Here is a 25,490-nt window from a genome sequence, read left to right on the forward strand (position 1 = left end):
CTCTGGTTGCAGAAAGAAGTCCGACTGTATAGAAGTCGAAGAGAAAATGACTCTACCTCTCACTTGATTTATTATCCAAGTAAACATTGTGAACATGAGATTATGGACTCAAATCATTAGTTTCCAATCTTCTTGATTAAAGCTTGATTTTCTACTTGAAGCAACCAGAAACATTCATGGTAAAAGAAAGGTACGTTTTAGTGCGGGGCTACGCTGTGATTAAAAGATTGCTACCAGAGCTACTGCCACAACGTCATTCCTCCGTAGTATAAGTACAAATATAGTCACTTCTTTTGACTGGTTGCAAAAAAATAACCAAGATGACAACAGCCAAAATGACAAAACTAGAAACTTCAAAAACGCAGTCAACAAACCAATGGGTGGCATCACAAAGTCTATGTCCACTTCTTAGAGAGAGGAGCAGAAGGTATCTAAAGCTGTGGCATCTCCAGAGACCTTCTGCTCCTCTCTCTGTCTCCTTCAAGCTCAGGTTTCTTGTTTACAAATGGAGATCTTACCAGTGAAGTAGTCCAGGTCTTCAGCCAGCTCAGGCACTGGGTGTTTCTTCAACAGCTGGACGCACAGTTTCTTCATCTTCCTGGACAGAACAGGCAGACGTCCCTGTAGCGATGACGCATCAACTGCTTCTTCTGGGCCCTCCTGCTGTAATGCCAAGTTCAGTCTCGGTCATTTACTCATTATTCACTCACCACAAACAATAGTTTGATTAAAGGAAAAGCTATTCCACAATAATGGATAACAATGAAAACACTTGTACCTGCAGATCTCTGCCCTTCCCAGGCAGGCTGCTCTTCAGTGCCCTGTGAACCCGATGGATGGGCGTTTCCTCCGGGTTGGAGTCCACGACGTCCAAGCCGGCGCTGCTTCCCTGCTCCACCAGAGAGGGAACACTCGAAGCATTCAGAGCCTCCTGGAACTTCTTGACAAACTTGAAGAGAGTCCTGAGGGAAAAGAATACAAGCAGAGCAATGTTGACGGTAGGGCGGCCATCTGTCCTGCCGAAGCAAGTCCTAAAGAAACAATAATGAATAGGCGACATGGCACAATGCATTCACAGTGTGAATTTACCGATGTGTCTTCTCCACCGACTGTTTAATGGACCAGAAGCTGACATCGTTCCACTTGGAGATCTTGACAAAGTCCTGGGGACAGAAAATGTGCACGTACTGTGTTACTCTGACAAATGTGGACGAGGTTTCAGTGTATTGGTACGCGACGGAGGAAGGACGCCGATATATACCTTGAGCTCCTTCTCAATGGGCTGTCTGAGCTGCCCGATCCTGGTCTGGACGGCGTCAGAGAACTGACTGTAGTATCTGTGCAGGTTCCACAACAGGCTGGACAATGAGTCTGTATAACAAGAGAAGAGTTAACCCTTTAGGCACCGAGCCATCGGTGCCGACAGAAAGTAACACGGAAACTGGAAGCAAAACTAATTTTACCGTAACTCCACGAATATTTGCTCAATCAACGTAATTCCAACGGATTCTGAAAGGTAAGAAGCGTAGCTTTCCAATGCCGTGCGACTAATGGACCACTTCGCGGTCCATTACGGTAAAGGTAAAAAAAACGGCTCTGAGTTTGTCTGTCGGGGAGGGGTGGAAGAGAGGAGAGCAGAGAGCAGCTGCAGCAGTCAGGGGAGAGACTTCACTGGCTCTGCACTGCCTTTCAGTGGCGTTTAGAGCAGTGTTTTCTTTGAAAATAATGTGTTGGGGTTGTAAATAATAGTAATAGTATAGTTTCTGAGAGTGCAGGTGCTAGCCCACCTAAACCCCCCACTAAGGGCCACTTTCCTGTCCCCACAAACACAAAGAAGGACAGTGGGAAAAGAACAGACGGGAGGCCATTCTGAGGAGGAAACAGTGCAGTAGCTTCATGTAAAAAGCTTTTCTGCAAGTCTGAGTACTGTGTAATAATGTGTTCTGCCTTCAGCTGGACAGTAACTGGTTCAGAGAGATGAACAAATCTCTAAAACGCCTGAACATGGACACATATAAAAGCCTATAATATGGACACTGAATGCTTTAGGCAAACAAAACAGAGAGGATGCAAAACAGTTTAAATTTCATTTCTGTGATCTCAAAAGCTTTGCTCAGGTTCATTTTCGATTGTTTAGAAGATAAATATGATGAAAATTCAAATATGTTTCTTGACTTTTTAGTTTTTACACACTGTTTTAAGCCTTTATAACATAATAATGACAAAGACTTTGAATTTGTCCTGAAAAAAAGAGCAAAATAATTTTATTTTATTATTTTATTTTTTTATTTATTGATAAATAAGATAAAAAGTACCAGGAGGGCTGTTACTATTACAGTACTAAAAGGGTTAAGAGGTCATGCACTCGACTAGAGTGCAGCCTCTCTCACAGGCAAACAAAAAAAAACTGTATTGAGCTGTAATTATAGGATACGTTTGGCTATGCAGAGGTCAAACGTATTTTTTTAAATGACTGAAGTGATGAGATGGTATTTTCAATCACACTGTTGACTTTAGATGAACTCTAAATCAGTGATGTCTGGTTCACTCTGTCGGGTCAACGGATCGATAAAATTGTCAATATCCACGCCACCAATCAGGATTTGAATTGTTGACAAATGCTGTTCTTGTATAGGAACACATGTCTGACACCGTGGAGGACTGATGGCATAAGATGCTTCTATTATGAGGCGCTTGATTGACTAGAATAGCTTGGGGATGGCTGACCTTGTCCCGGCTGGTGGGGGATCAGCAGGAGGTGGCAGTGGAAGGTCAGCAGCATGCCGAGGCGGGTGTGGTACTCTCCCAGGTTGGAGCCCTCCATGAAGGCCTGGAGGGTGGAGGACACTGAGGACAGGGAGAGGCGCTCCACCTCCTCGCCTGGAGAGGGCGGCAATGGCGAGACAACAGAGAGTCTTAGCGGTCACCGCATTTCAATGGTGTAATCTGTTGTTTTGCTCTAGAATTAGCTGATTGATGAATTGTCAGAAACAACTGTCATCTAAAACGATTGTATCATCAGTCGGTCATTGAAGTGAAAACATCGTTGTACATGTACGTACCAATGTTAGCATCCGTCCTAAGTTCCTCCAGATATCTCTCTACCAGCTGGTAGATAGAGAACCAGTGTTTGGTTGATTTCTCAGTGTGCCTCTTCACCGCGTTGTCCAGACTGCTCGACCAGCAACTAGCACACGAGAGAAGACAGAGAGAGGACACACTCACACACATGTAATGGCCTTGAATCGCAGCTGAGAGCAACACAGGACCAGCTGAGGACTTTCATCTGGTGACTAAAAGCATCAAAACACAACAGAATACGCTGGCTGGATTTAAGCCCCCTTTGTGTCTTACTTGAGCTCCAGTTTGCGCCACTGGATAATTTGCTGGGTGACCGGTTCCAGTTCCTTCCGCAAAGAGACTGACCGGCTGGCGTTATTCTCCCATTCCTGATATGAACGGCAGAGAACAGACGGGCAAAAAATAGTCACCGATATATTTACGTTAATTAAATGGGTCAACACTAGGGGACGCTCACTCATGCGATCACGCGTGCCACACAAGGTATCTTCGAACAAAGCTCACCTGTGCTTTAGTGAGCAGGATCTCCAGCCCATTGAGGAACTTGGCCAGTGGACTGGCCAGACTGAAAGCCATGATCCTTTCCACGACCACAGTCAGCTGAAAAACAACACACAGAGACAGAATACACATTATAACAGATAGTCTCACAAGAGTCGCCTTACACAGCAGGAGATTACCTACGCTGTCGACAGGCCACAGGACCAGACCGGACACATGCAATGTTATGCGCTGATTTTTCTAATCCGTGCAGAGATCCTGTAGTTTTGCACTTCTAGATGGACATCGTGGATTGTGGTTAGTCATTTGAGCTCGTCATCCATACTTTCTAACACAACAGATGTTGCACGATGCAAGATTTGGTTTTAATCAACTTCATGTGGCTCAGCTAAAATGTCCTGTCCTGTTCAAATAAAGTAAACTTGCTCAATCACTTCTACAGCCGAACATCCTTTATGTTTTTGTTTTGTCTTTTAGTGATGAACCCAAATATAATCTTATTATTCCTGCAGCAGCAGGAGACCGTTTCCAGTGATAAGCTCTGAACACTACCAGACAGCAAACAGCTGATTAGCCTGTGAACACAAGGGAAGTTAAAGAGGCAAAAGAGCCAGATATCTCCCAGAGGAGTGGGTGGAAAACAAATCAAAGCTAGGAGATTAATAATGGACATGCATTCAATGTAATTGTGCTTCATGTCTGCTCAATGTTTAGTTAGACAATTTTAGAACACTTTTGCCATTTCAACTTCATCACCTTACTCAGTCAAAATTGGAGAGGATGTCAAATTAAACAAATAGCTTGTTGAAAATCTTGTTGTGTTTGATTCTGCCTTTCAGTTTGACAGAAGAAAAATGTCATAGGTTTGATCCTAAGAATAACCGAAACATGTCTATCAAGACACTTTGCATCCTGTAACATTTATTGCATTAAGACACTCAATTTGTGTGTGTGTCAACCAACTATCTGCAAGTCATTGATGTACAATAAAACTAAATAGGTAACTGACCTGTATGAGCGCTGGGTGCTCTGGCCATTCCACCAGTCTCTGCTTCGCTGCCACATTCAGCTGCTCCAGGACAGGAAGACAGAGGCGGGCCTCGCTCATGTTGGGCTGCTGGTAGAAGTCATAAGGTCCTTCTGGGGCGACAGACAGACCATCAGGGCCCCCAGAGGCCTGCACTGTGTTCTGGAGGAGGGCGGAGAGCAGCAGTTCACTGCCCGTGAGCTGCTGATCCAGTTCAGCGTCTGAAGTGCAAACACAGGGGTCATAATCCAGATTTAGTCCATTTACAATAACTTATTTCTGCTTTGCAGCCGGAAAATGATGAAAAAATGCGTCCCTGACCGCAAACACTAACCGATGAGATGATAGAAGCGTGACATCACGGGGGAAGCAATCTGATACGAGGAGACCAGGGCTTTGACGTGTTCTCTGCTGTGATCGGCTGGTGTCGTGCTCTGGTACCACAGCGATTGGGCGTATCCCAGACAGAGGCGCTGATGAACCTGGACCACTGTGTTCATGACAGCCGGAGACAGGAAGCTGCTCTCGCTGGACTCCTCCTGGAGGTTCTCTTCCTCCTCCTTCTGTCCTGAGTCTGCTGGGCCCTCTAGACTTGGCTGGGTCATGATGTCTGCAAAGTCCTAAAGAAGAATGAACGGTGACCCTTCAATGTCCATGGAACACACACTATATTACACCACACACAAACACACACACTTCTGGCTTTGTGCCAGTCTTATGAAATTTGTTTTGGATGTGAATGCTAATTAGTGGGTGAATCTTAAATGGTAGTGATGACCTTTGACCACAATTGATATAATAGCAGCGTTTTCACAGGCAAAGTTAATATCAGCCTATTCATACAACTGCTAACAAAACAGCACGGCGTGAATTGCTACATTTTGGGAAGTAGAGTTAGCATTGATAGCTCCATCTGTCCATCGATCTCAAACTCTCTATTTCAGTCCCACGGACAGAGCCGCACCTACTTTACCCTTTTAAAATGGAGTTTACTATGTTTTTTTTAATAGGTGGTGTGGTGGCTAGCACTGTTCCCTGTGGGTTCTCCAGCTTCCTCCCACAACTTAGGGTTAATTGGGGACTCAAAATTGCCCGTAGGTGTGAATCTAAGCGTGAATGGTTGTCCGACTCTATATGTGCGATAAACCGGTGAGCTGAACAGGATAAGCAGTTCAGATAATGGAACGGTTCATGGCTTTTGAATACAACTCTGTTCACCCTTCATTCACCATCAGAATCAAAACAGGTTGGTTCTGAGATAAAGCATTTCAGAGAAATGCTGCGGTTGATTTAGGCACAGCAACTAGGCCAGTCTGTTGAAGCTTCACCAGGATCTGACAACAGTCTCTGTAAATACCTTGCTAAACTGGGGGAACTGGCGTCTGAAGTCCCTCTCCTCCTGCTCGTCCTCAGTCAGTCCTGAGCCGTGCAGTCGGCTGCGATTGCGATACAAGCTAGCCTCTGTCTGCTCTTGCTCTCTCTTTTGTCTTTCCTGGTCGTCCCACTCGTTCACCAGGGCCTGAGGAGTCAGCAACAACACAAATAAAACTTTGGAAAGTTGGACAAAAATTGGAATTCTTCAAACGTTAACTCAGAAATTCAATCTATCTTTGTGTGAACAGGAAGCGCTGACCTGACAGATGTGTCGGAAGAGGCTGCGTGACTCAGGGCTGAACTCTCCTGTGGACAGGGTGTGACACTGCACATACAGCAGGGAGTTCAGGAGCAGCGTGGAGGACCGGGGGATGACGTGCTCGGGGTCCTGCTGCTGGGGCAGGAGCTTCGCCAGGCAGCGTAGGCTGTCCGTGCAAGCCCTGGAGCAGAGGAAGTCCGCTCGGGCCAGGTAGGATGGCAAGCTGGGGGACAGGGAGGGGAAGGCCAGCAGGCAGGACACCAACTTGGGCAGACCGGGCACAGGCGTGAGCGAGGCGGCCACCTGGGAGGCCACCAGCCGCATCCCGTGCCGGAGCTGGAGGATGCCGGTCCGCACGGGCCCAACCATGTCGGGGTACAGGGGGTAATCCTCCAGCAGCCTCTGGCAAAAGCGTTGCTGGGAGTTCTGCCACACGGCTTCCTCCTTTAGCAGGACCTGGATGGCAGACCTGGACTTGGAGGAGGAGGAGCCGCCCTGCAGGGCCTTGAGCAGGTGGGACAACAGGGTTTCCACAGCCAACGCCTGGCCGATGCTGCACAGGTAGTGCTGCAGGTCCTGGAAGAGGCGACCGTACTGCGGTTCATGGGGGCGACATGCCTGCTTCCTGGAGAGCTCAGCTATCTGATCCTTCACCTGCTGCATACGGATCCACAGGTACCTGCGACAACAAGTCAGACACACAAGGTTAAAGGATATTTCAGTCTGTCTTCATACATTACTCCCATGACAAATGTACAGTAAAAGGAGCATGGTTCACTGTAGTTGTATAATTTGGAATCGATTGTTAATTTCCAATCACCAGACGTGAATGTGCATGAGCAAATCTGACTCTTCCCCGATGCCATTGAGACTTGGATTGAGCTCATTTTTCATTCATTCACGTGTTGAGAACCTGTTGCTGGTTCTAACCTGATTCGAGGATGCTGGAAGCCATCCGTGGTGCTGCTCTCTTCCAGCTCTGCCCCGGTCACTAGCTGAGACGACAGGCTGCGTGCTCGCCACTCCTCCTGCAGCAGAGCCAGCTGAAACAGACACAGAAGGACACATGCCCACCCCATCATCAGGCCAAAGTACTTTCTGGGCTTTAACTACCATCTAGCGACCACCGTCCCAAAGAAGTATTTAACTAAAAAGTTGTGCAAAATATATGCCTTGGATTAAATAATAGCGGTGGGTTGAAGATGATTACATTGAATACATACATTTTTATGTGACAAAATAAAAAAGTAAAATAAACAGTAGCCGACCTCCTGCTGTAAGTAGTTGAGTTTGTAGGCTCTCTTCACAGCTGGATCAAAGATAGTCTGTGGTGTCCACACTTTGATCTGCAGCAGGCCCATGTTGACCCAGAACACTCCAGATCGGGCCAGTGGGTTGGAGCCTTGGACCTTGCTTTGGACGTACTGCTGCAGGCAGGTGATGCAGGCCTCAACAAGGCCGTTAGGGAGCAGATTGGGTGGCATGAAGTCTCTGAAGACGGTCTGGATCTCCTGGGCAGCTATCAGAGGGTCGGGGTCCTCCACCAGGCTCTCGCAGCTCTCCATGTAGCCCTCCTGCAGACTGGGCGGCAGGAGGTCAGCCATGCTCTGAAGCTGGCGACGCAGGACCGCGCCCTGGAGCCTAAAGTCTGTGCCCCTGAAAAGTAATCGAAGTGATTACTAAACCGCAAAAGAATTATAAATGGTTGTAAAGACAATTATTTTTTTAAATGTTTTAATTTACTTGAACTCTGCCAGTGCAGGTAGGGCCATATTATCCCACAACACAGCAGACACGTCCTGCAGCTGCTGGATCCTCTCCTTCCACTCCCCCAGGGTGACATGGGAGAGGGTGAGGAGGGCTTCCCCTGATGGCTCCCACCGACCTCCGGTCTCACTGCTGCAGAGCACTCCCAGCATGCAACTTGACCACACTGCTTTACTCAGCAAGGCTGGACCCTAAAGACAACACGGACCAGTATTAAACCAGTTGGAGATCCCAGAGATAAATACAGTGACATCTACAAGAGATGTTTAAGATGAGTACCACGTTGTCTGCTCCGTGGTGCGGCTTTATAGATGGCTTGGTCTTGGGACTCAGTGGGTCCCATTTAAGCCAGAGGTTTGGGTCTGAGGTCACACTGCTGGTCCACAGGGCTCCCAGAGCCTCTGATAGCAGCTCACACCACACAAACTGCAGCTCCTCAGCCGGCTAAAAAAAGACAAAAAGAATCATGAGCAACATTCTTCATGTTTAAAGTATTTTATCTGACAGTAAACGGTGGAGAGCTGAAAGAAAACAAAGACGATTACATGATTGGGTCCACCTGGTTCTGATGCATACTTTAGTTTGGATCACATATTTTCTAGAGTGACAAATAGGGCTGTACCCAAATCTGACTTTCTTAATTAAAGTGGCAATTTTGGGCTGATAAATATACATCTATAGGTTAAACTCAACTGCAAAACTGCGTCTTTTTTTTCTTTTTTCTTGCGGTGTAAATTTTGGTTTCTGTTTCGTATTCCTTGGTCTACTGACCCTGTCACTGCTGAGCAGGAACCACAGCGGTTGGAGCTGACTGACGTTCATCGGTGTGGACTGCAGGCAGTAGCGCAGGTGTCTGGAGAGTTCTCGGCGTAAGCTGTCCTCTGCCTCCTGGTCGCTGCAAATCAACGGGGAAGAATGTTTTCAACATCAGTCCGCATTATCTTTTGTGCTTTCTTGAGAAAGAAGTGTTTTTACCCAGGGGAGAGAGCCAGGTGCAGCAGGTCAGTGCTGAGTCGCAGCTGGTTGAGTACAGCCAGTTCCTCCATGAGGGGCCAGAGCTGAGCCCTGCGGCTGAGCTGCTGCAGCTCCTCTCTGGCCAGCTGTACTCCTTCTCCAGGCTCCTCGCCCTCGGGCATTGAGCACATCTCCAGCAGCCCTCTGGAGGTCATCTGACGCTGCTGCTGCTCCACGCTCGACACCAACCTCTCCAACACCCCTGGTGGTATAGCATTCACACGGAGACCCTTTAATAATCACACTGGCGTTTTCTATTTAGAGGTGACAAAACGTTTAACGACGCATGAACATGTCCCGTGCACGCTGCAATGTTTATGACAGCCCACATAATAAACGTGCTGGACAGGGACAAACAATATTGTGATGTTTTGGTGTTCTCCGATCCAGAACAGCATTGGGGCTAAAGATGTAAAGATATGTAACGTGGGGTTATCCTGATGGAAGCATGAAATGCAAATTAGGTGCTAATTAAATGACAGCATCTCCAAAAATGCAGTGGGCCTCATTCAGGAGCCACTTGTGAAAACAAATTTTCTTTAAAAAAGGGCCAGTGTACAGGATCTGGTGGCTTCTTCACCTACTCCTCCCTTTCCAACCATCTCATGTGGAACCAGAAAATCTGAATAGTTGTGTAGCGCAACAGTGTGCGGCAAAATCCCACCAACTATTGAGATATCTTGAGTTGGATTCGAGAATGAGACGGAGCTGCCAACCAACCCACTGACCAACGTCGCCATTCTCAGGCCCTTAAGCCACCACAGCGATGTGAGAACGCCTCACCAGACTTCTGTGGATCCAGCTGGTTGTTTGCCAGCAGAACGAGGCCCCAAGCCTCAAGGAGACTCTCTTTGATGTCGAGCCCGAGCCCGGCGCCCTGCAGTCGCACCAGCTCCTGCCTCCATGGACCCGTGGTGCCGTCTAGCCTGAGATCGCTGACATCCAGGGCTTTACTCAGGAGCCGGAGCCGAGACGCACACTCAGCCACTGACTGCAACTGGAGGAGAAAGCACATGTGGTTTAGTTTGTGAAGTAATTCAGATGCAGAGATTACTGGATGACCATATTACACGAGGCAGAAGGACCATAGGAAAGGTGTAAAAACAACTACTGATGATGAGTAAATATCTGCAAGTGATCTGACAGTAAAGCAGAGCTGATGAAGGATCTCCAGACCTTGAATGGCAGAGGTTTCCCGAGGGTTTTCTGGATGCCCTTCAGTGCTGAGGCCACAGACACCGGGGTGGACAGAACAGTCTGGATGGCTGCTGAGACCGCCTGCAGCTCCTGGTGACCTCTGGAGCACAGCACAGTCACAGGTGTTAGTCAAATATATTAACTGTAACTGTAGACATTGAATAAATAGCATATAATAGCATAATATCAAATACAAATCTGCAACGCAAGAAAGTCTTATTGCAATCTTAACCTCATACCATCTCCGAAATGTGAACGCGCATGTAACTAAACAAAGCAAGTAAAAAGTGCTTACTCAAATGCGCCGTAGGTGTCTCCCAGCAGCAGCTGGGGCAGTCGCAGGATGAGGTGTTTCTGCACCCACTGCCAGTGCAGCGACAGCACGGCGATGCCCTGCGAGTCAGCCGACAGGGTGCTGCACATGTCCCAGAAACGATCGAGCCACTGCAGCAGCTGCAGGATCTAAACACAGGCGACAGGTCGAGTGTCACGAGCGAAGGTCGACCGAGGGCATTTCAATTTTGGGAGGATTGTGATGTATTTTATGTTTTAAAAAATAGAAAAGGTCTGCGTGTAATGTATGTAAAGTCACACGGTAATACAGCTCGCAAGTTCTAACCTCAAACATGATGTGATCTGAGATGTAGGGCTGCCCGCTCTGCACCGCCTGCAGGGTGAACAAGTCCCACAGGTCAAAGAAGGTCCGCAGGTGCATCAGCACTGGGTGGGGAAGGTGGCCAATGTCCACAGACCCTGTGTGGGGAGAAAAACCGATGTTGCACAAAACTGAGTTGCATACTACGCCGCATGCGGTGTTCCTTAGGAGTTAAGACATTTTGAAACTTTTCTTTGTTTTTTACAGGCGGGTGTTGAAGCCCGTACCTTTGCTGAAGGCCGTGGCTATTCTCAGGGCGCAGTTCTGAGCCGACAGGTTGATAGCACAGGTGCAGATGACAGATCTCTCCTCCCTGTCCATCATCAGAACGATCCTAACGAAACACACAAACAAAAATCAAGATAAAAAAAATTCTGCATCACGCTTTAAATTATTAGCACCGTTTGGAGTTGTGTTTCCTTCCACTTGCAAATGTATATTTGCTGACTTTTCTACTGGAGCAATCTTTTAAAGACTTGACGGGCAACCTCCCGGCGTACCTGTTTGCAACGGCGTTCAGGGCCTCCAGAAACTCCATGTATCTTTCCTCGTCCTCAAAGTTGCACTTATTAGCCAAAATATCCAGGTACTGCTTGTTCCATCGCATGTCCACCAGAATCCTGTATTCATCTGGCAAAGTGACAGAGAGAGTGGTTAATACTCTGTGAAGATTGGCGGCAGTATGTGGAGTCACACATTTACCAAGAAGAGACTCAACATAACTACAACGAAACACAGTGACTACAAAGAGACACAGAGGGCGTACAAAAGGGACCAAAACACTAAAAAAAGAGATGCAAAACAGCAGCAAAGACACTAAATATAGACCAAAAAGACAACCACTGAGGGAAAAACAACCACTGAGACAACAATTAGACACAAAGCAACACAACAAGAACACTCAGAAGGACCACAAGAAGACACAAAATAACTACAAAGAGACACAAAAAGAATGACAAAAAGAGACGTAGCAGCTATAAAGCCTTAGAAACACTTATGTAAGTGAGGCCTTTGCGATGCCTGTGCCCAGAAACCCATAAGTTCTCATGGCCTGACTATGAGACTAAGTCAAATGCCTGAAGAAAGGCTTATCATGTACAGCAGTGAACTCAAAAATAATTCTGGACAGAAAATACAGGGTATTCTCAACTATTTTGCAATGGCCTAAATTGCATGTGATATATGTTTCTTCTATTACGACTAAGCCATTAACGCAACAGCCACAATGTATTCAAGAGTTTACCTGTGCTGTGAGGCTGGAGCAGCTCTGCTAGTGACTTGCCCTTGGCAGCCAGTTTGCTACCAAACACAGCCTTCAGAGCCCGGTTTCCCGCCTCCACCTGGACCAGAGCCGGATCTGGAAGAGTCAAGATGCACATTGTTTCAGAATCCAAGGTACTGGATCGTTTTGGACAATTGCGAATAAATAAAACTATTTTAATTTCGGCACGTTGGTGCAATTCACACTCTTTGCCCTCCAGGAAGAACTCTTATTTCTGAGGTTCTCACCCGGAGCAATTTGCTTTTGAAGAAATTTAAAAAAAGTTATTTTATGTTCATAAACTACTGCTACTACTAGTAGTTTAAAAACTTTTACATTGCACCAGAAATTGCATGCAATCTCAGTAATCTGATTTTTCAAGGATTCTTTGTATGAAAAGGGTTCCATTTACAACCCTTTTCATACAAGGAACTCTTTTTGGGGGAAAAAAGTTTGAGGATTGTTGACAGCATAGGTGTGAAGAGATCCTCCCAGCCCACAGGTACATCCCCAGAATCTGAGACTGCGTGCCATGACTGTGGGTTGCATTGCGCTACATCTTCACCATAAAAGGGGTTCTTGGTAGAACCTTCTGGGTGGGTTCTTGTTAGCGGCAGAATCCTATTAAAAAGGTTCCACTAAGAGCCCAAAAAGGTTCTCCTATAGGGGCAACCTAAAGAAACCTTTATGGTTCTAGTTAGCACCTATATTTCTAAGAGTGTAGAGCACATGGACAGATAACTTGTGGATGGAGGAATTACTGGTCAGGGATGTCAATGTCTCCTATAGTTATAGTTTGACAAAATCCCGTACTTTGAAATCTATGGTCGCACATGAAAAGCTTGTTTTTAGAGAATGAAACTGCTGCACTTCTGAATCTAAAATCTTGGAGAAGCTGGTCGTGTGTGAGTGTGCAGGGTTACGAACCGGGGGCATATTTGTAGCTCTTCCCGAGGTGTGAGAGCCAGCTGCTGCGGAGGATCCAGTCTCCATGAGAGGATCTCTCTGTGAGCAGTCGGACTGCTGTGGGGATCAGCTTCAGAGTGTCTCCGTCTGCCAGATCCACCACTCCTCCAGAGAACATCAGGCCTTCGTGGACGCCACTGCTCTGCAACGCCCTCTGCAGGTCACTCAGACTCAGTGGACGGTTCCTGCGGACGACACAATTTTGAGTATTTGACTTCACAACTGGCATACACGGACGCCAAAAACTACTACTTCACGCTAACATTAACACATCAACTCATTTGAATGTTCAGTTACACTTCAGCGTTCACGTTCAAGTAAAGTTATCCCCCGCACTTCAACTTATTTCAGTGTCTGCATTTCAACTCATTTTAGTGCTTGGACTGAACAATGAAAATTTCCCTGAGAATTTTTATTTTGACAGATTTCAACGGCCACTTCAGGCGCTTTCAGTATCGGTAGCTTTGTGTAGCATTTCTCTGTTGCAGACTCGCGTGATTGTGTCATCGCTATTCTTACCGTTTGCCCTGCATGCTGAGGGTGTTCAAGCAGAATGAGAGGACCTGTCCGTCTCGGAGGACAGCGGAGAAGCAGGAATCCTCCGTGGAGAGGAGGGCGGACGGGAAGCCGTCAGGCCAAACTCCAGCACACAGCAGCCCGCTGCCCCAGTCCTCCGTGTCCAGGATGGCCAAGTGCTGCTCGATCACCTGTTGGGTCAGCTGGAAGAGGATAACAGGACACTAATGTTTATTCATCTCCTGGAGAGCATGATTGTACTCACTTGATGTCTTAAAGCAGGAGGAACCATAAAAAGCATTTGGATTTAGGACAGGATGTGAGCTATAGATCCAGGATTTATAAGCAGTGTACCCTTCAGAGTGCTTGTATAACGCAGTGAGATAAAAGAGGAACATTCTGAATTTCTACAGTGAATAAAACTGCAATTTTACGTAATTATCGACCACTATTTTACTGTAGAAAACTCAAAGACAAAACTTGCTTTCGACATTTTTCTGGAAAGGTTTTCCCTGTAAATTCATATTCAATGGAAACGTTACAGTTGGGGGAAGCATTGCTGAGGGGGTGTTGATACCTTTTGGCTGGCGGCGGTGCGTTGGCAGAGCGAGTAGGCCTCCCCACAGGCATGCTGCAGGGCGCTGGGCAAATCGACACCTCGCTGCAGCTGGCAGGACAGCAGGGTCGCGGCATGGAGCAGAGAGGCCACCGACGAGGCCGGGGAATCTAAAAAAGGTAGAGGCCAGTTGTTGAGATATTCTGTAGCTTTTCTGGTAGCACAGGTATTTGCGGTCACGCTTGAGCGCTTACCCCAAATGGCAGATTTGATGCTTTTATGTATTTCAATCAGCAGATCACACACGCAGTCCCCGGTCACCCCGGCGGTGTGAAGCAGGGTCTTCAGATCCAGCGTGTCCCAGCAGGACCCCTCGTGCTCTCCCGGGATGTACACCTCCACCCCTCTGTTCCTCATGGCTCTGGAGAGCTCCCCATGCGCCGGGTCCATGGTCATAAACAACCTGCAACAGCCCCCACGTGCGCACACAACCACAGCTGAGCACACACGTATTTCTAAAGGCTTTTAAAAAGAAGTGAGCAGGCTCTGATATCGCATACTACCTGAAGTTGGGATGCGGCGTGATTTTGGGGGTCTTCCCGTCTATGACGCCACGTTCGTTGATGGTGAGTGATCCGCCGGGCTCCAGCAGAGCATTGAGGCGATCCAGCACGGAGGCACTAAGCAAATAATACTTGATCAGTGGAATTTCTTGAAATATTTTGACCTCCAAAAGTTTATTAGTTGCAGATTTTAAGATTTCTCTTAATCTACAGCCCTTGTCAGAGTTTGGGGATCCATTTTTTCTTCTTCAAACACTTCAATAGCTCACCTGCAGAAGTTGACATTGTCCATGAGCAGCCAGTCCCCAGCCTGCAGGGCCTGGACCAGCATGCCATCCAGCCACTCGAAGCCTCCGTTTGTCCAGCCGTCCTCCAGCTGAGCCAGACGCTCCTTCAGCAGCGTGAAGTCCATCTGCAGTTTGGACATGTCTAGAGGACGAACACAAGAGAGTTACAGCCCGTTCTTATACTTGCGAGACAACTGAACCACTTTTCAGACTCTCCTCGGCCTCTTACCAGTGAACACTTTGAGTTTGGTGTTGAGCTTCTGCAGGAGGAGGATGATGACCTCCAGCTTGTTCAGGGCCTCTGAGTTGATGGTGCCGCCGGTTCTTTGCAGCCCTTCATCCTTCAGCCAGTGGCAGAACAGACCCCACGTCTGCAGCAGGAACTCCGTGTCCTGGATGCCGACATCCAGCGACATCAGGCCACGCCTTATTACCATGGAGACTATGTAGTCCACGCTCTCCAGCACTAGTTGCCACGGCCGCATGATATCAACCTGGATTGAGTAAAAAGAGTGCAGAGTGACGCGGTCGGATGCTTCAGGACAATGAAAGCGGCAGTGCGAGCCAGACACACGGGCGTTCCCGGTTACCTGTTCGAAGCCTCCCAGCAGCTCTGTGGTGTCCATGGCGCTGTTCATGGCCATGACCCTGAGGCGGTGTCCGGTCAGCAGAGCCAGCAGTCTCGCCAGGCTGGTCTTCCCGCTGGCCGTGGGGCCGACCAGTATGGTCATCCAGCCCATCTCCACACACTTCATCAGGGACTCCATGGGCCGCAGCGCCTGGTGTGTGATGGACAGCGGGGGGTCCAAAGTCACAGGAGCTCCTCCGCTGCGCTGCAGGACGGAGAACCCCACCTACAGGGGCGACCAACGGGAGAAAAAAAATACATCATTGTCTGTACAATTTTAAAACCTTCGCTTCTGGTATAATGAATATAAGAGGGGGACTAAGGTTTGTAGTTTTGACGAACCTGCAGGTTGAGTGGAGTGATGTGGAACTGTCTTGAGCCGCTGTAAGGCTCAAAGTCCTCGCCGAACACCTTCCTGAACACGGACAGAACCTGTGTGGGAGAGGAAGGGCTTTATAGACTGAACAGTGGAAAAATACTTTGATACGGGTCGTACCTTAGGGTGGTCACTGAATGCAGAGTACTGAGGGGAATATAATATGCTTAAACTCAGGCCTGAACGGACCACAAAAAAGCTGTTTGACACAATGTGCTTTTTGTGTGAATCCACTTATGACAGCTTGCATAAAAAAGCAATTACATAATATTAAACTGTATTTATTTATTATTTTATAAATGTACAGCGAGCTATTACTACCATGGTGGCCACGCCTTAAAGCATACTCTGCTTTATTGGCTATTTTACTCTGAATGAGACCCCGATTTGCTTATCAATGTGGACACTATTGATTGAGACCATAAACTCTTGTTCTCACTTACCTCAGTGAAGTACAGTCATTTTCTCTTAGACTTCTATACAATCAGACTTATTTTTGCGCCCCTGCTGACCATTAGAAATAATGCAAGCTTAAGACACTTCTGCATTGGCCTACAGTCATAGAATTTGCTTCTCCAACCGAAAACCTATCTATCAAAAACCTATTGATCCCTTTCCCAAGAGTTTTACATGTCATGCTCTCCCTACACAGACAACTCTTTAGTATGTTCTGAATCTTAAGCAAAGCCAAAATGCCTTCATCATGAGCACATAAAATGTGTTTTCGGTAAGATAAATAAAACAATTAAAAACGGAAACATGAGACTGAACTTAAGGAAACATAATCGGTTAAGAACAATAGCTTCCAATACTTCAGGATTTCTTGAAAACCCACTTGTACTTCAACCCAGAGATATACTGATAAAGTTTCTAGCAGACTCTTGTACCTGAGCCTTGTCAGTCTCCGCTCTCATCCTGTCGGCATACACCAAGGCTACATGCTGGCCTGGGTTGAAAAACCCTGGGGACTGGTCGGCCTGCATCAGCTGACACCAGCGGAACATGTCTCGCAGGTTGAACTCCCAGGGGCTTCCTTTCTGACCCCACTGCCGCTCCACACCCACCTCCTGGACAAGCTGTCGGAGGAAGAACAAAAAGGGTCTCGTGTCCAGACTCGCAGGTTGTATCTTGTATCTCAGTTGGCTCAGCAGAGGCGGTCTCTCAAATCAGCCGCTGTGCAAGAGACGCTTACCTTGTTACTGAACTCCACCATTTTAGCAATGATTTCCTTCTCGATGCTGGTGAAAATAGCGTCTCCTATGAACTCCATGTCTTTACTCGAGAGTTGGTCCACAAACACCTGAGGACACAGGGGAAGTCAGATTTCCAGAAAGCGATTGCTTTACTCAGTGATAAGATTCTAGCTTTTATGCTTTCCTTTCAAGGAGTCTGGGAGAGCGAAACCAGTGCATTGCAACACAATTGTATGGGCTCTATTAAGTTTTACGTGTATAAGAAGTTTGCACAATGCTCTCAACCGGTCCTCACCTGAGTGAATCTGTTGAGGAAGGATTTGGGCAGTCCTTTACGACCGCCGCCTTGAGTGAAGGGGTTCTGGCAGCCAAAGATCTTGGTCTTCTCCTGCTGAACCTGGAAGCTCATCCCCAGTTCAGGGATGTAGATCTCTGCTCGATGATCAAAGCAGGCGTTCAGACCCTCCAACACCGACTGAGAGGCCAGGTTCAGCTGTCAGCGGGAGAAACAAGCCAGTTTAATATTATATCAACTTCATCTGATTACAAAATTTGTCTTCTCCAAGTGCCAAGCTGTATAAGAAACAGTGTGAAAAACTGTAAATAAAATGCCTGAACAGTTTTCCTCACCTCGTCCAGGACAACCCAATGGCCAGCCTTCAAAGCTGCCAAAAGGGGGCCGTCGCGCCACGCAAACTCTCCTCCCTTTCCCCCCTCCACAGGGAGATCAGTTCCAAACAAATCAGTCACATCCTGCCAGAGAGCAAACGTCATCAGCATCAGTTCATTCCCGAGCACAATTGAGGAAACTTTGAGCATCATTTTTTTTTTTTTACCGTTTGCTCTGACAGGTTGATTCTGACCAGTTGGTTGCCAGAAGCTTTTGCCAGCGCTGTCACCAGACTGGTTTTTCCCACGCCAGGTGAGCCCTCCAGCAGCACGGGCCTCTGCAGCTTCAGCGCCCGCAGGAGCCTCTGGGCATTCACGGCGGTCGTGCCCGCTCCGATGGCGTAGTCCGACAGGTCGCGGCTCTCAGTCTGAGGCCCTGGGCGGACATTCAAGATCGGGAAACACAACATTAGTATGCAATAACTATGATTTCACCCCAATCAGGTCCCAAAGAATGATTTGACAACAATCAAGTCTCATAAGAGACATTTTCTAGACGTTTGGAGGCGGGACATACGCCAGTAGATGTCGTCGCATGTACGTGGACTTTGTACCTAAAGCAATGTAGAAGGGGTCAATGCCGAAAAAGTCGTCGCCCCACTGAGGTTCCCGCGACAGGCTGCTGTCATAGACTCTCAGGGCGTCCAGCATCTCCTCATCCAGCTTAGTGATCTTGCCCAGCCGCTGCCGCAGGTAGTCCAGGCACAGCCGGCGCGCCAGGAGGGCGGTGTCCGCACAGGACGCGGTGGTCCCTGCAAGAAAATGGGAGTCTCAGACCACATTTCTTCAAAACAGTCTAGGTGGAACTAAACGAAAACGTGCCGTCAGCTCACCGGCGCCAATGCCGTCGACGTAGACCAGGCACGCGGCGTGAATGAAGGCGGTGACGGTGTCCAGTCGGAGGTTCCACTCGGCTTCCTCGTCGTCCTCCAGGGCTCCCATGGTCATGAAGCCGTCCTCGTCCCGTTCGCACACAGTGTTGAGGAAGTAGACCCAGGACAGGATGTCTCTGACGCTCAGGATGCAGCGGCGGCCGAAGTCCTGCTGGGTCAGCCAATCGATGAAGTCCAGCATCAGCTCTGCGATGTCGCCGCCTGCGTTTGAGACCAAACGGAATCGCATGAGTCACACTTTCGTTCATTTGGGTAATTGTTCTGTATGTTTTGCTTCATGGCAACAACCCTGAGGTCTGAGATGAAGGTAAGACTGAGGCCTCTGGTCTAAACCCTCCATTATGATTCATGAATAAAGGAGGATGGCAATGACTTTGAACTTTATGGCAGTGCTGCCTTGCTTACTGCTCATTGCTCTGATATTATTCCTTACTTGAAATTCAATCAATATCAACGTTGACCTTGTTTGGTTGTTTCATGTGAAATCAATGAGCTGACCACTGTCAGCAATGTGACTTAAAAGTGGTAGTGTACTACAAAAGCAAGACTACGTCTGCCTGCATTAGTAACTAGCAGATATTTTCAACTGCCAACGAGTTTTGTATTCCATAACCAAAAACATTCAATTCTATTGGTTACCAGCCATTACTTTTGCAATATCTATAATTATCATGGAATGATTATGTAATAATGTTATTTTCGAGTTTACAGGCAATTTTGGTTGTAATCGGGATCTGCAAAAGAAAAAAAGAAAAAAAGTAAACTTTCTCCGAGCTTGTTTACCATCGAGTGAGAGGCCTGCGCGCAGGTTGTGTTGAATGATCTGAACCAGGTCACTGCGGCTGTTGCTCTGCGGACACCAGATCTCTGTGAACCGGTTCCTGAGGGCAGGTGAGAGCTGGTGGAAAACACACAAGCAAAAAGAAAAAAGGTCAGACTTGGTACAGTTCTGGTTGGTTACTCTAAACACGCACATTTAAAAAAGCATGTTAAACCCCAAAGACAAACGTTCTACTGTGAGCAGTTCTGCTGCTACTATTTTTATTTTTTAAACCTACCTCTTTCTTGCCAAAGTCTCCTCCGGGATTCATGGTGGCAACTAGACGGAAACCTGTGGCCGCTCCGATCAGCTCCACGTCGTCGTTGTCTCCGCTGCCCTTCTCTGCCAGCACGAGGGACTTCTCCGTCTCTAGAACGCTGACGGGAAAACACAACACACGGTCACGTGACCCACCTGTATGCGGCCGTGTCGTGGTGATGTTGGCTTTTGTGGCTCAAAAAGAAATGATGGTTCTTTTATGAGATTTAAGCAGGTTTCTCTCATGAGGACGGATCCACTATCACGTGTGAACTGGATGCCTGAGATATGTCATTCAACAAGAGCTATACACTATAATCCAGTTTCCCTACTAAAGCTACCGTCGTACAGCATATTTCTTATCTTATGAATTATTTTAAAACTTGAAAGTCTCATCCTGGATGAATGTCAAGCTCTTTAGAGATGCGTGTGGCGGTTACTAGTGTTGTTTGTTGCTTGTGAGTGACATGCTGTGCGTGTGTCTACCTGTTGAGTCTCTCAAGCACCGAGTCGTCTGCCAGGGAGATCTCATCCAATAGAAACACTCCTCCCTCCTTCATGGCCCGCACCAAGGGGCCGTCATGCCACTGGAACAGCCTGCAGTCCTCACCATCCGTCTGCGCACAAGTACATTTTAGCGATTTGCTTTTAATGGCGCTATTCAACTTCAGGTTAAGACATAAATGCAATATGGAATGAAAATGGAATGTAAATTGGATATATTCTTGCTAGAGTCCATATGATTTTGATGATATTATGTCTCTACACAAGGAAACAAGTTCCAGGAATGTCAGCTATAGATTCCCCCTCCGCCCCCGACTCGTCAGTACCTGATGCGTGTGCCTGACGGGTCGCAGTCCTCCCAGGAAGTCAGACGTCTCCATGTGTAAGTGACAGTTGACTGCGAAAAATTTCTGTCCAGCTAAGGCAGCAAACAGCTGGCAGATTGTAGTCTTTCCACATCTGGCGAAGGAACGACGTGAGCATGATTAAAATAGTTAAGGCAATAGGGGGCGCTAGAGGAAAGGTTAGTAGATGACTAGAGTTCTAAGGACTCATAGTTTTCGATCCACAAATGAATAAATGGGCAAAATTTGATCTTGATCCGTCCAGTTGAGATCTTTTTAGTTTTCCACCCAGTCTGAACCAACAACTTACCCAGTGTCTCCTACAAGCAGGACAGACTCGCCGAATCGAAGCGCCCGTCCTACCAGCACAGCCAGCCTTCTCATGCCGTACGTCCACACCACATGCCGAAACTCCTCCGGGACTCCGGCGATGCTGTCGATGAAGGGGCCTGCCAATCAGAGCGAAGAGCCATCATGAGACGAGCTAGATGGCGTCATTCTTTCATCTGAATGTTCAATTAAATGGTTTACTGCTACTAAAGGGTTTATTGTTTAATACAGCGTCCACTTTCTCTTTACCCTTTAAATGGACATTTGAAAGACTTTAAAAGCAACCTAAAGCAATATGGAGTTTGACAGACCACCTGCAACAGCAGGAGGAAGAGTAGAGAAGAGTCATACAATCAGTGAACTGACTCAGTTATGTCAGCTACACAGGAAAATCAAACAAAAGTCATAAGCAAACGTAAACTACAAGTCGTACCAGATTATGAAGGTCTGCAGCAGCAAAATCCCAAACATGCATTGCACTGAAGGGCGCTTTTTTTCTCTTATGAGTTTAACTTTCATATGTTACATGGTCTCACATTGATTTCCCACCCTGATGAATTACTCAGCAGAGACACTTTGAATGCAAAAACATCCTGCATTAAACCAAACAAGTCAAGCCTGGTGTTGATTTACACGAAAGATAATCCCGTTCACTTCCCCACAGCATATCAATTAAAGACTTGGATTGGACCAGCACTCTGTGGAAGCCGATACCCAAAGCCAAAGTGTCTTGATGTTGCACTTACTGAACTGGCTGGTGACCTGGTTCTGGGAGAACAGGTTTTCAGGGTTCACCGTCCTCTTGAAGTGCTTCTCCAGGATGGACAGGATGGTTGCCTCTTCCTCCGGCTTCCTCACGCGTCCTGCCAGCAGCATGTACCCTGATGAAGACGACGAAAACAACATTATCGAAGGTTTCTGATGGAACGCTGGCGTCGTTTAGCGACTTCACAGACACGCCTGTCAAAGCCTCACCGTCATCAGCCAAATGCTGCAGCCAGTCCTGAGTGGCGTCCGTCTGCTCCTCGAGCCTGTAGCGGTCTGCCCAACGGAACAGATCTCTGAGGGTGATGAAGCCATGTTTCCCAGCAAACACAGAAGATCCCCTGCGTAGGGACTGATAGGGGGAGGGGAGTTAGGATCACCCAAAACAGGTACATAATACAGAGAGATACGCAGGGGACACAGTCCATTCTACAACAACATATAAAAGTCTGTATAAAAGTCACCTGGAGGTCTTGCATGACCTTGACCATCTTGACGCAGTAGGATGGAGGCAGACTGCACCTCTGGTGGAGGATGGTCTCCAGCTCTTCACTGGGCAGCTCATCGAAGTGCAGCTCCACGAAGCGGTTCCTGAAAGCCCTGGAGAGCACCTGGAGATCAGACGGTGAAAAGATTACTCAACAGGAGTGGATGGAGTTGTATTAGATGCAATGCAATCCCAGACAACACTACCATTTTGTAGTCTCCCAAGTCTTTGTGCGAGAGACATTTTTGTTTCGTGAACTTTTTTCTCTGCAAACCAATGATTTGTAAATATACTACTCAATACTACAGGATGATGGCTCAACACAGCTCATAGTCATAATAGTCTGTGTTGCTCATGCTCCAGTTTTCTTTTGGTACACGACACATGTTAGCGAGTCACATGACATCAAAAGACAGATTTTTCTTCAACATATTTACATTTTAAATGTTAATGTGACCGAGATGAAGAAGCCTGACCAACAGTGTATATTAAAATGTTGTCCGTCCATTGGGCGGTGTGCACATTTCTTTAGAGTTTAACTGCTCTGCAAATTTCATGGAAATCTTGCCAACTCGTTATCGAGCTCATCAATCATGCCACCGGACAAATCCCTCTCGGACTGATCGAATGGGGATACCTTTCTACCGCCGTAGAGACCAGGGGGATTCTGGGTGGCAAACAGCAGGAATCTGGGGTGGGCCTTGATGACTTCCTGTGTCTCGGCCACAAAGAGCTCCCGGTTGTCGTCGAGCAGCCTGTTGAGAGCCTCCAGGACATCGGTGGGGGCGAGATTCAGCTCATCTAGGATGATCCAGTAGCCTTTCCTCATGGCGTCTATCAGAACACCTGCGGCAGATCGACAAGCAATTGATGAAAGTCTGTGTGGAACGCCATGGGACAACAATGGTCGACAGATTCTCTGTTATGGTCAGAGACTTTTCTCCCCACGTACCCTCTTTGAACACCAGCTTGCCCTTGTCGTCTGACGAGTAGCAGCCGATGTACTCCTGGATGTCGGTGTGCTCGTGGTTGTTGATTCTCACGCACTGGTTCCCCGTAGATGCAGCCAGCCAGCGGATCAGGCTGGTCTTCCCCACTGACGTCTCTCCCTGGATCAGCACGGGGTGAGTCCTGTGAGGCCCAACCAAGAAAGAAAGAAAGAAAGAAAAAGAGAGAGATAAAGAGTGAGAAACACATGTACTCCATGTAATCTAAAATCTCTACACTTTCCTCAAATTAAATGTACTTATTTTGTTTGACACAATGTTAATTTAATTGCACTTTAAGGCAAAAAGTACATTGTATATCAACATATTGAGTACATTTGGTCTCAGAGTGTTTTGCATAATTTGGGCCCATCACATCCATTAAAGGCAAAGCCTAATGCTGCACCATGGAATGATATTTTGCACAAAGCCAGCTGCATTAAAATAATCATTCTCACAGTTGGCCCTGGCCTCAAACCTCCCTCCACACCTCTGGGAGGAACTGGATCCCTGACTGTGAGCCCAACATCAATGTTGAATCTTGCTAATGCTTTATCTAAAACCTCTATACCTATATTTAGTTCAGGTGATTGGCAGTCCTTAACACAAGCCATACATAAGGCACAAAAGCAAACCGCATCCTTGGGGGGAGAATTCAGTACGACCACATTTTTGTCCCGTAGCATCCTTTCCCAGGAGCCAGAATTAGCTCCAACAAAATAAAAGGCAGGATATTTATAGATGAAAATGATTTGGGGGAAGTCATGGGCACAGGGTTCAAGCAGGGTTTTCCTACCCTGCATACACGACTCTGGCGAGGTCGCGGAGGTTGAGTTTGACTGAGGCGGTGAGGATGTAACTGGGGTCCGTGGCCGGCTCCATCTCCCCTTGAGACACCCAGTAGCCCTCCACCTCCACGCAGGGCCGGCCTGAGGGCGCCGGGATGGGCTGCAGCAAATAAAGCAACATAAGTTTTTCAGCCGCTCACAAATATCCTGGTGGGACTCAAACGATGCTGCTCAACCCCGTCGGAGGCAAACCCGAAAAACTAACATGTTTTGTCCTAAACCCTTTGGGTTCATTAATTAGTTACTCATCATACAGCATAGTAAAAGAAACATTGAAGCAGAAGCTTCTGATCATTTATTTTGATATTTTACATATTCCTGTTGTAGGCTCGGCTTATATGTATTTATTTGTTCTCTATATTTCAAACTCTATTAAAGTTATTAATCAAAAAGATTTGTCAAAGTATATAAAAATAAACATAACAATGTGGTCACTTTGTATAACCATATGTATTGAATTACCAGAAAATATGCTACATATATCATTATCAAGATATGAAATGAACAAGATGTCGAGATACAACATTTTAGCCACCCTCCAAAAATGTCCATCCATTAATTTCTATTTTATTAAAGACCGATAGTGGATTTTTTTCAAAGCTCAAATTGCACAAGATTTACCAAAAATAAAAATAATAATAATAATAATGTATCTCTTAGAACTCCTTACATGTTTTAGACACTTGGTTTTCCCCGTCAGGATGTGCTGACACACCAGCCTCTGGACCACTGGGTGGGAACTTCTGTCCAGCTGAGTCAGGAAGCTCAGGCAGAAACCCTGTAAACATGAAACAGGGAGACCGTTAACTCTGAACACAAACAAGTGATAGGGACAGGAATAACTCGCTCCGAAACACTGAAATGATCTCAACTTCCTTTAACACCCACATTTACCAAACCTGAAGCAAAACTACAGGATAGATAGATAGATAGATAGATAGATAGATAGATAGATAGATAGATAGATTTCATCACTCAGTGAAAAGGTTTTCCTCTCCTCCTACCTCGTAGAGCGAGCGCTGCACACTGTTGCAGGGGTTTATTGCCACAAACTTCAGTGCCCTGCAGAGAGTCCGCAAGCTGTAGTGGGGTCTGTGGCCCGTCCCGTCCACCAGATGAGAGTTAGCCTCCTTTCGTACCGACAGGTAAAAGCTGCACACAAAACACAAATCGAGGAGTGAATCAGCTTGAGCCGACAGTGAGATTTTGAAGAAGAAAAAAAAAAAACACAACGTAGTAGGCATGACGAATAAGGGAGCCTGTTAATATGAGGACTGGCTTGTGCTGATTTTTAAAAGAGTGTCCCCAAAACCCTGCACCCTTGGCCCTGGAGTTACTTTAAAAAGAAGCCGGATGACAGATAAA

At 47.0% G+C, this 25,490-nt stretch overlaps 1 protein-coding gene across 3 annotated transcripts in view; it reads right to left on the reverse strand.

The window, feature by feature from the left end:
- Nucleotides 1-25,490, reverse strand: part of mdn1 (midasin AAA ATPase 1) — a 48,820-nt gene that overhangs the window by 13,771 nt on the left and 9,559 nt on the right. For all 3 annotated transcript variants that reach the window (XM_068576561.1, XM_068576560.1, XM_068576562.1), the window contains exons 21-74: nt 25,130-25,277; nt 24,796-24,903; nt 24,074-24,225; nt 23,244-23,422; nt 22,929-23,137; nt 22,269-22,415; nt 22,015-22,156; nt 21,786-21,920; nt 21,020-21,158; nt 20,692-20,824; nt 20,348-20,478; nt 19,842-19,980; nt 19,567-19,681; nt 18,724-18,984; nt 18,445-18,642; nt 18,058-18,266; nt 17,852-17,974; nt 17,517-17,714; nt 17,221-17,328; nt 16,916-17,104; nt 15,995-16,084; nt 15,615-15,878; nt 15,254-15,518; nt 15,007-15,166; nt 14,738-14,854; nt 14,429-14,637; nt 14,196-14,344; nt 13,622-13,821; nt 13,064-13,287; nt 12,119-12,232; nt 11,376-11,505; nt 11,103-11,209; nt 10,840-10,973; nt 10,516-10,682; nt 10,200-10,320; nt 9,807-10,020; nt 8,985-9,225; nt 8,781-8,904; nt 8,289-8,453; nt 7,986-8,200; nt 7,511-7,898; nt 7,173-7,285; nt 6,243-6,921; nt 5,967-6,128; nt 4,944-5,229; nt 4,592-4,830; nt 3,586-3,681; nt 3,355-3,449; nt 3,063-3,187; nt 2,728-2,880; nt 1,262-1,371; nt 1,090-1,163; nt 779-962; nt 519-663 (exon numbers count right to left, since the gene is read on the reverse strand). In XM_068576561.1, coding sequence (XP_068432662.1) covers nt 519-663; nt 779-962; nt 1,090-1,163; nt 1,262-1,371; nt 2,728-2,880; nt 3,063-3,187; nt 3,355-3,449; nt 3,586-3,681; nt 4,592-4,830; nt 4,944-5,229; nt 5,967-6,128; nt 6,243-6,921; nt 7,173-7,285; nt 7,511-7,898; nt 7,986-8,200; nt 8,289-8,453; nt 8,781-8,904; nt 8,985-9,225; nt 9,807-10,020; nt 10,200-10,320; nt 10,516-10,682; nt 10,840-10,973; nt 11,103-11,209; nt 11,376-11,505; nt 12,119-12,232; nt 13,064-13,287; nt 13,622-13,821; nt 14,196-14,344; nt 14,429-14,637; nt 14,738-14,854; nt 15,007-15,166; nt 15,254-15,518; nt 15,615-15,878; nt 15,995-16,084; nt 16,916-17,104; nt 17,221-17,328; nt 17,517-17,714; nt 17,852-17,974; nt 18,058-18,266; nt 18,445-18,642; nt 18,724-18,984; nt 19,567-19,681; nt 19,842-19,980; nt 20,348-20,478; nt 20,692-20,824; nt 21,020-21,158; nt 21,786-21,920; nt 22,015-22,156; nt 22,269-22,415; nt 22,929-23,137; nt 23,244-23,422; nt 24,074-24,225; nt 24,796-24,903; nt 25,130-25,277 — 9,422 coding nt within the window. The remainder of the gene's footprint in view (nt 1-518; nt 664-778; nt 963-1,089; nt 1,164-1,261; nt 1,372-2,727; nt 2,881-3,062; nt 3,188-3,354; nt 3,450-3,585; nt 3,682-4,591; nt 4,831-4,943; nt 5,230-5,966; nt 6,129-6,242; nt 6,922-7,172; nt 7,286-7,510; nt 7,899-7,985; nt 8,201-8,288; nt 8,454-8,780; nt 8,905-8,984; nt 9,226-9,806; nt 10,021-10,199; nt 10,321-10,515; nt 10,683-10,839; nt 10,974-11,102; nt 11,210-11,375; nt 11,506-12,118; nt 12,233-13,063; nt 13,288-13,621; nt 13,822-14,195; nt 14,345-14,428; nt 14,638-14,737; nt 14,855-15,006; nt 15,167-15,253; nt 15,519-15,614; nt 15,879-15,994; nt 16,085-16,915; nt 17,105-17,220; nt 17,329-17,516; nt 17,715-17,851; nt 17,975-18,057; nt 18,267-18,444; nt 18,643-18,723; nt 18,985-19,566; nt 19,682-19,841; nt 19,981-20,347; nt 20,479-20,691; nt 20,825-21,019; nt 21,159-21,785; nt 21,921-22,014; nt 22,157-22,268; nt 22,416-22,928; nt 23,138-23,243; nt 23,423-24,073; nt 24,226-24,795; nt 24,904-25,129; nt 25,278-25,490) is intronic.

Source organism: Clinocottus analis, unplaced genomic scaffold (genome assembly GCF_023055335.1).
Source record: "Clinocottus analis isolate CAN_PGR_092001 unplaced genomic scaffold, fCliAna1.0.p SCAF_15, whole genome shotgun sequence".
Lineage (NCBI taxonomy): Eukaryota > Metazoa > Chordata > Actinopteri > Perciformes > Cottidae > Clinocottus > Clinocottus analis.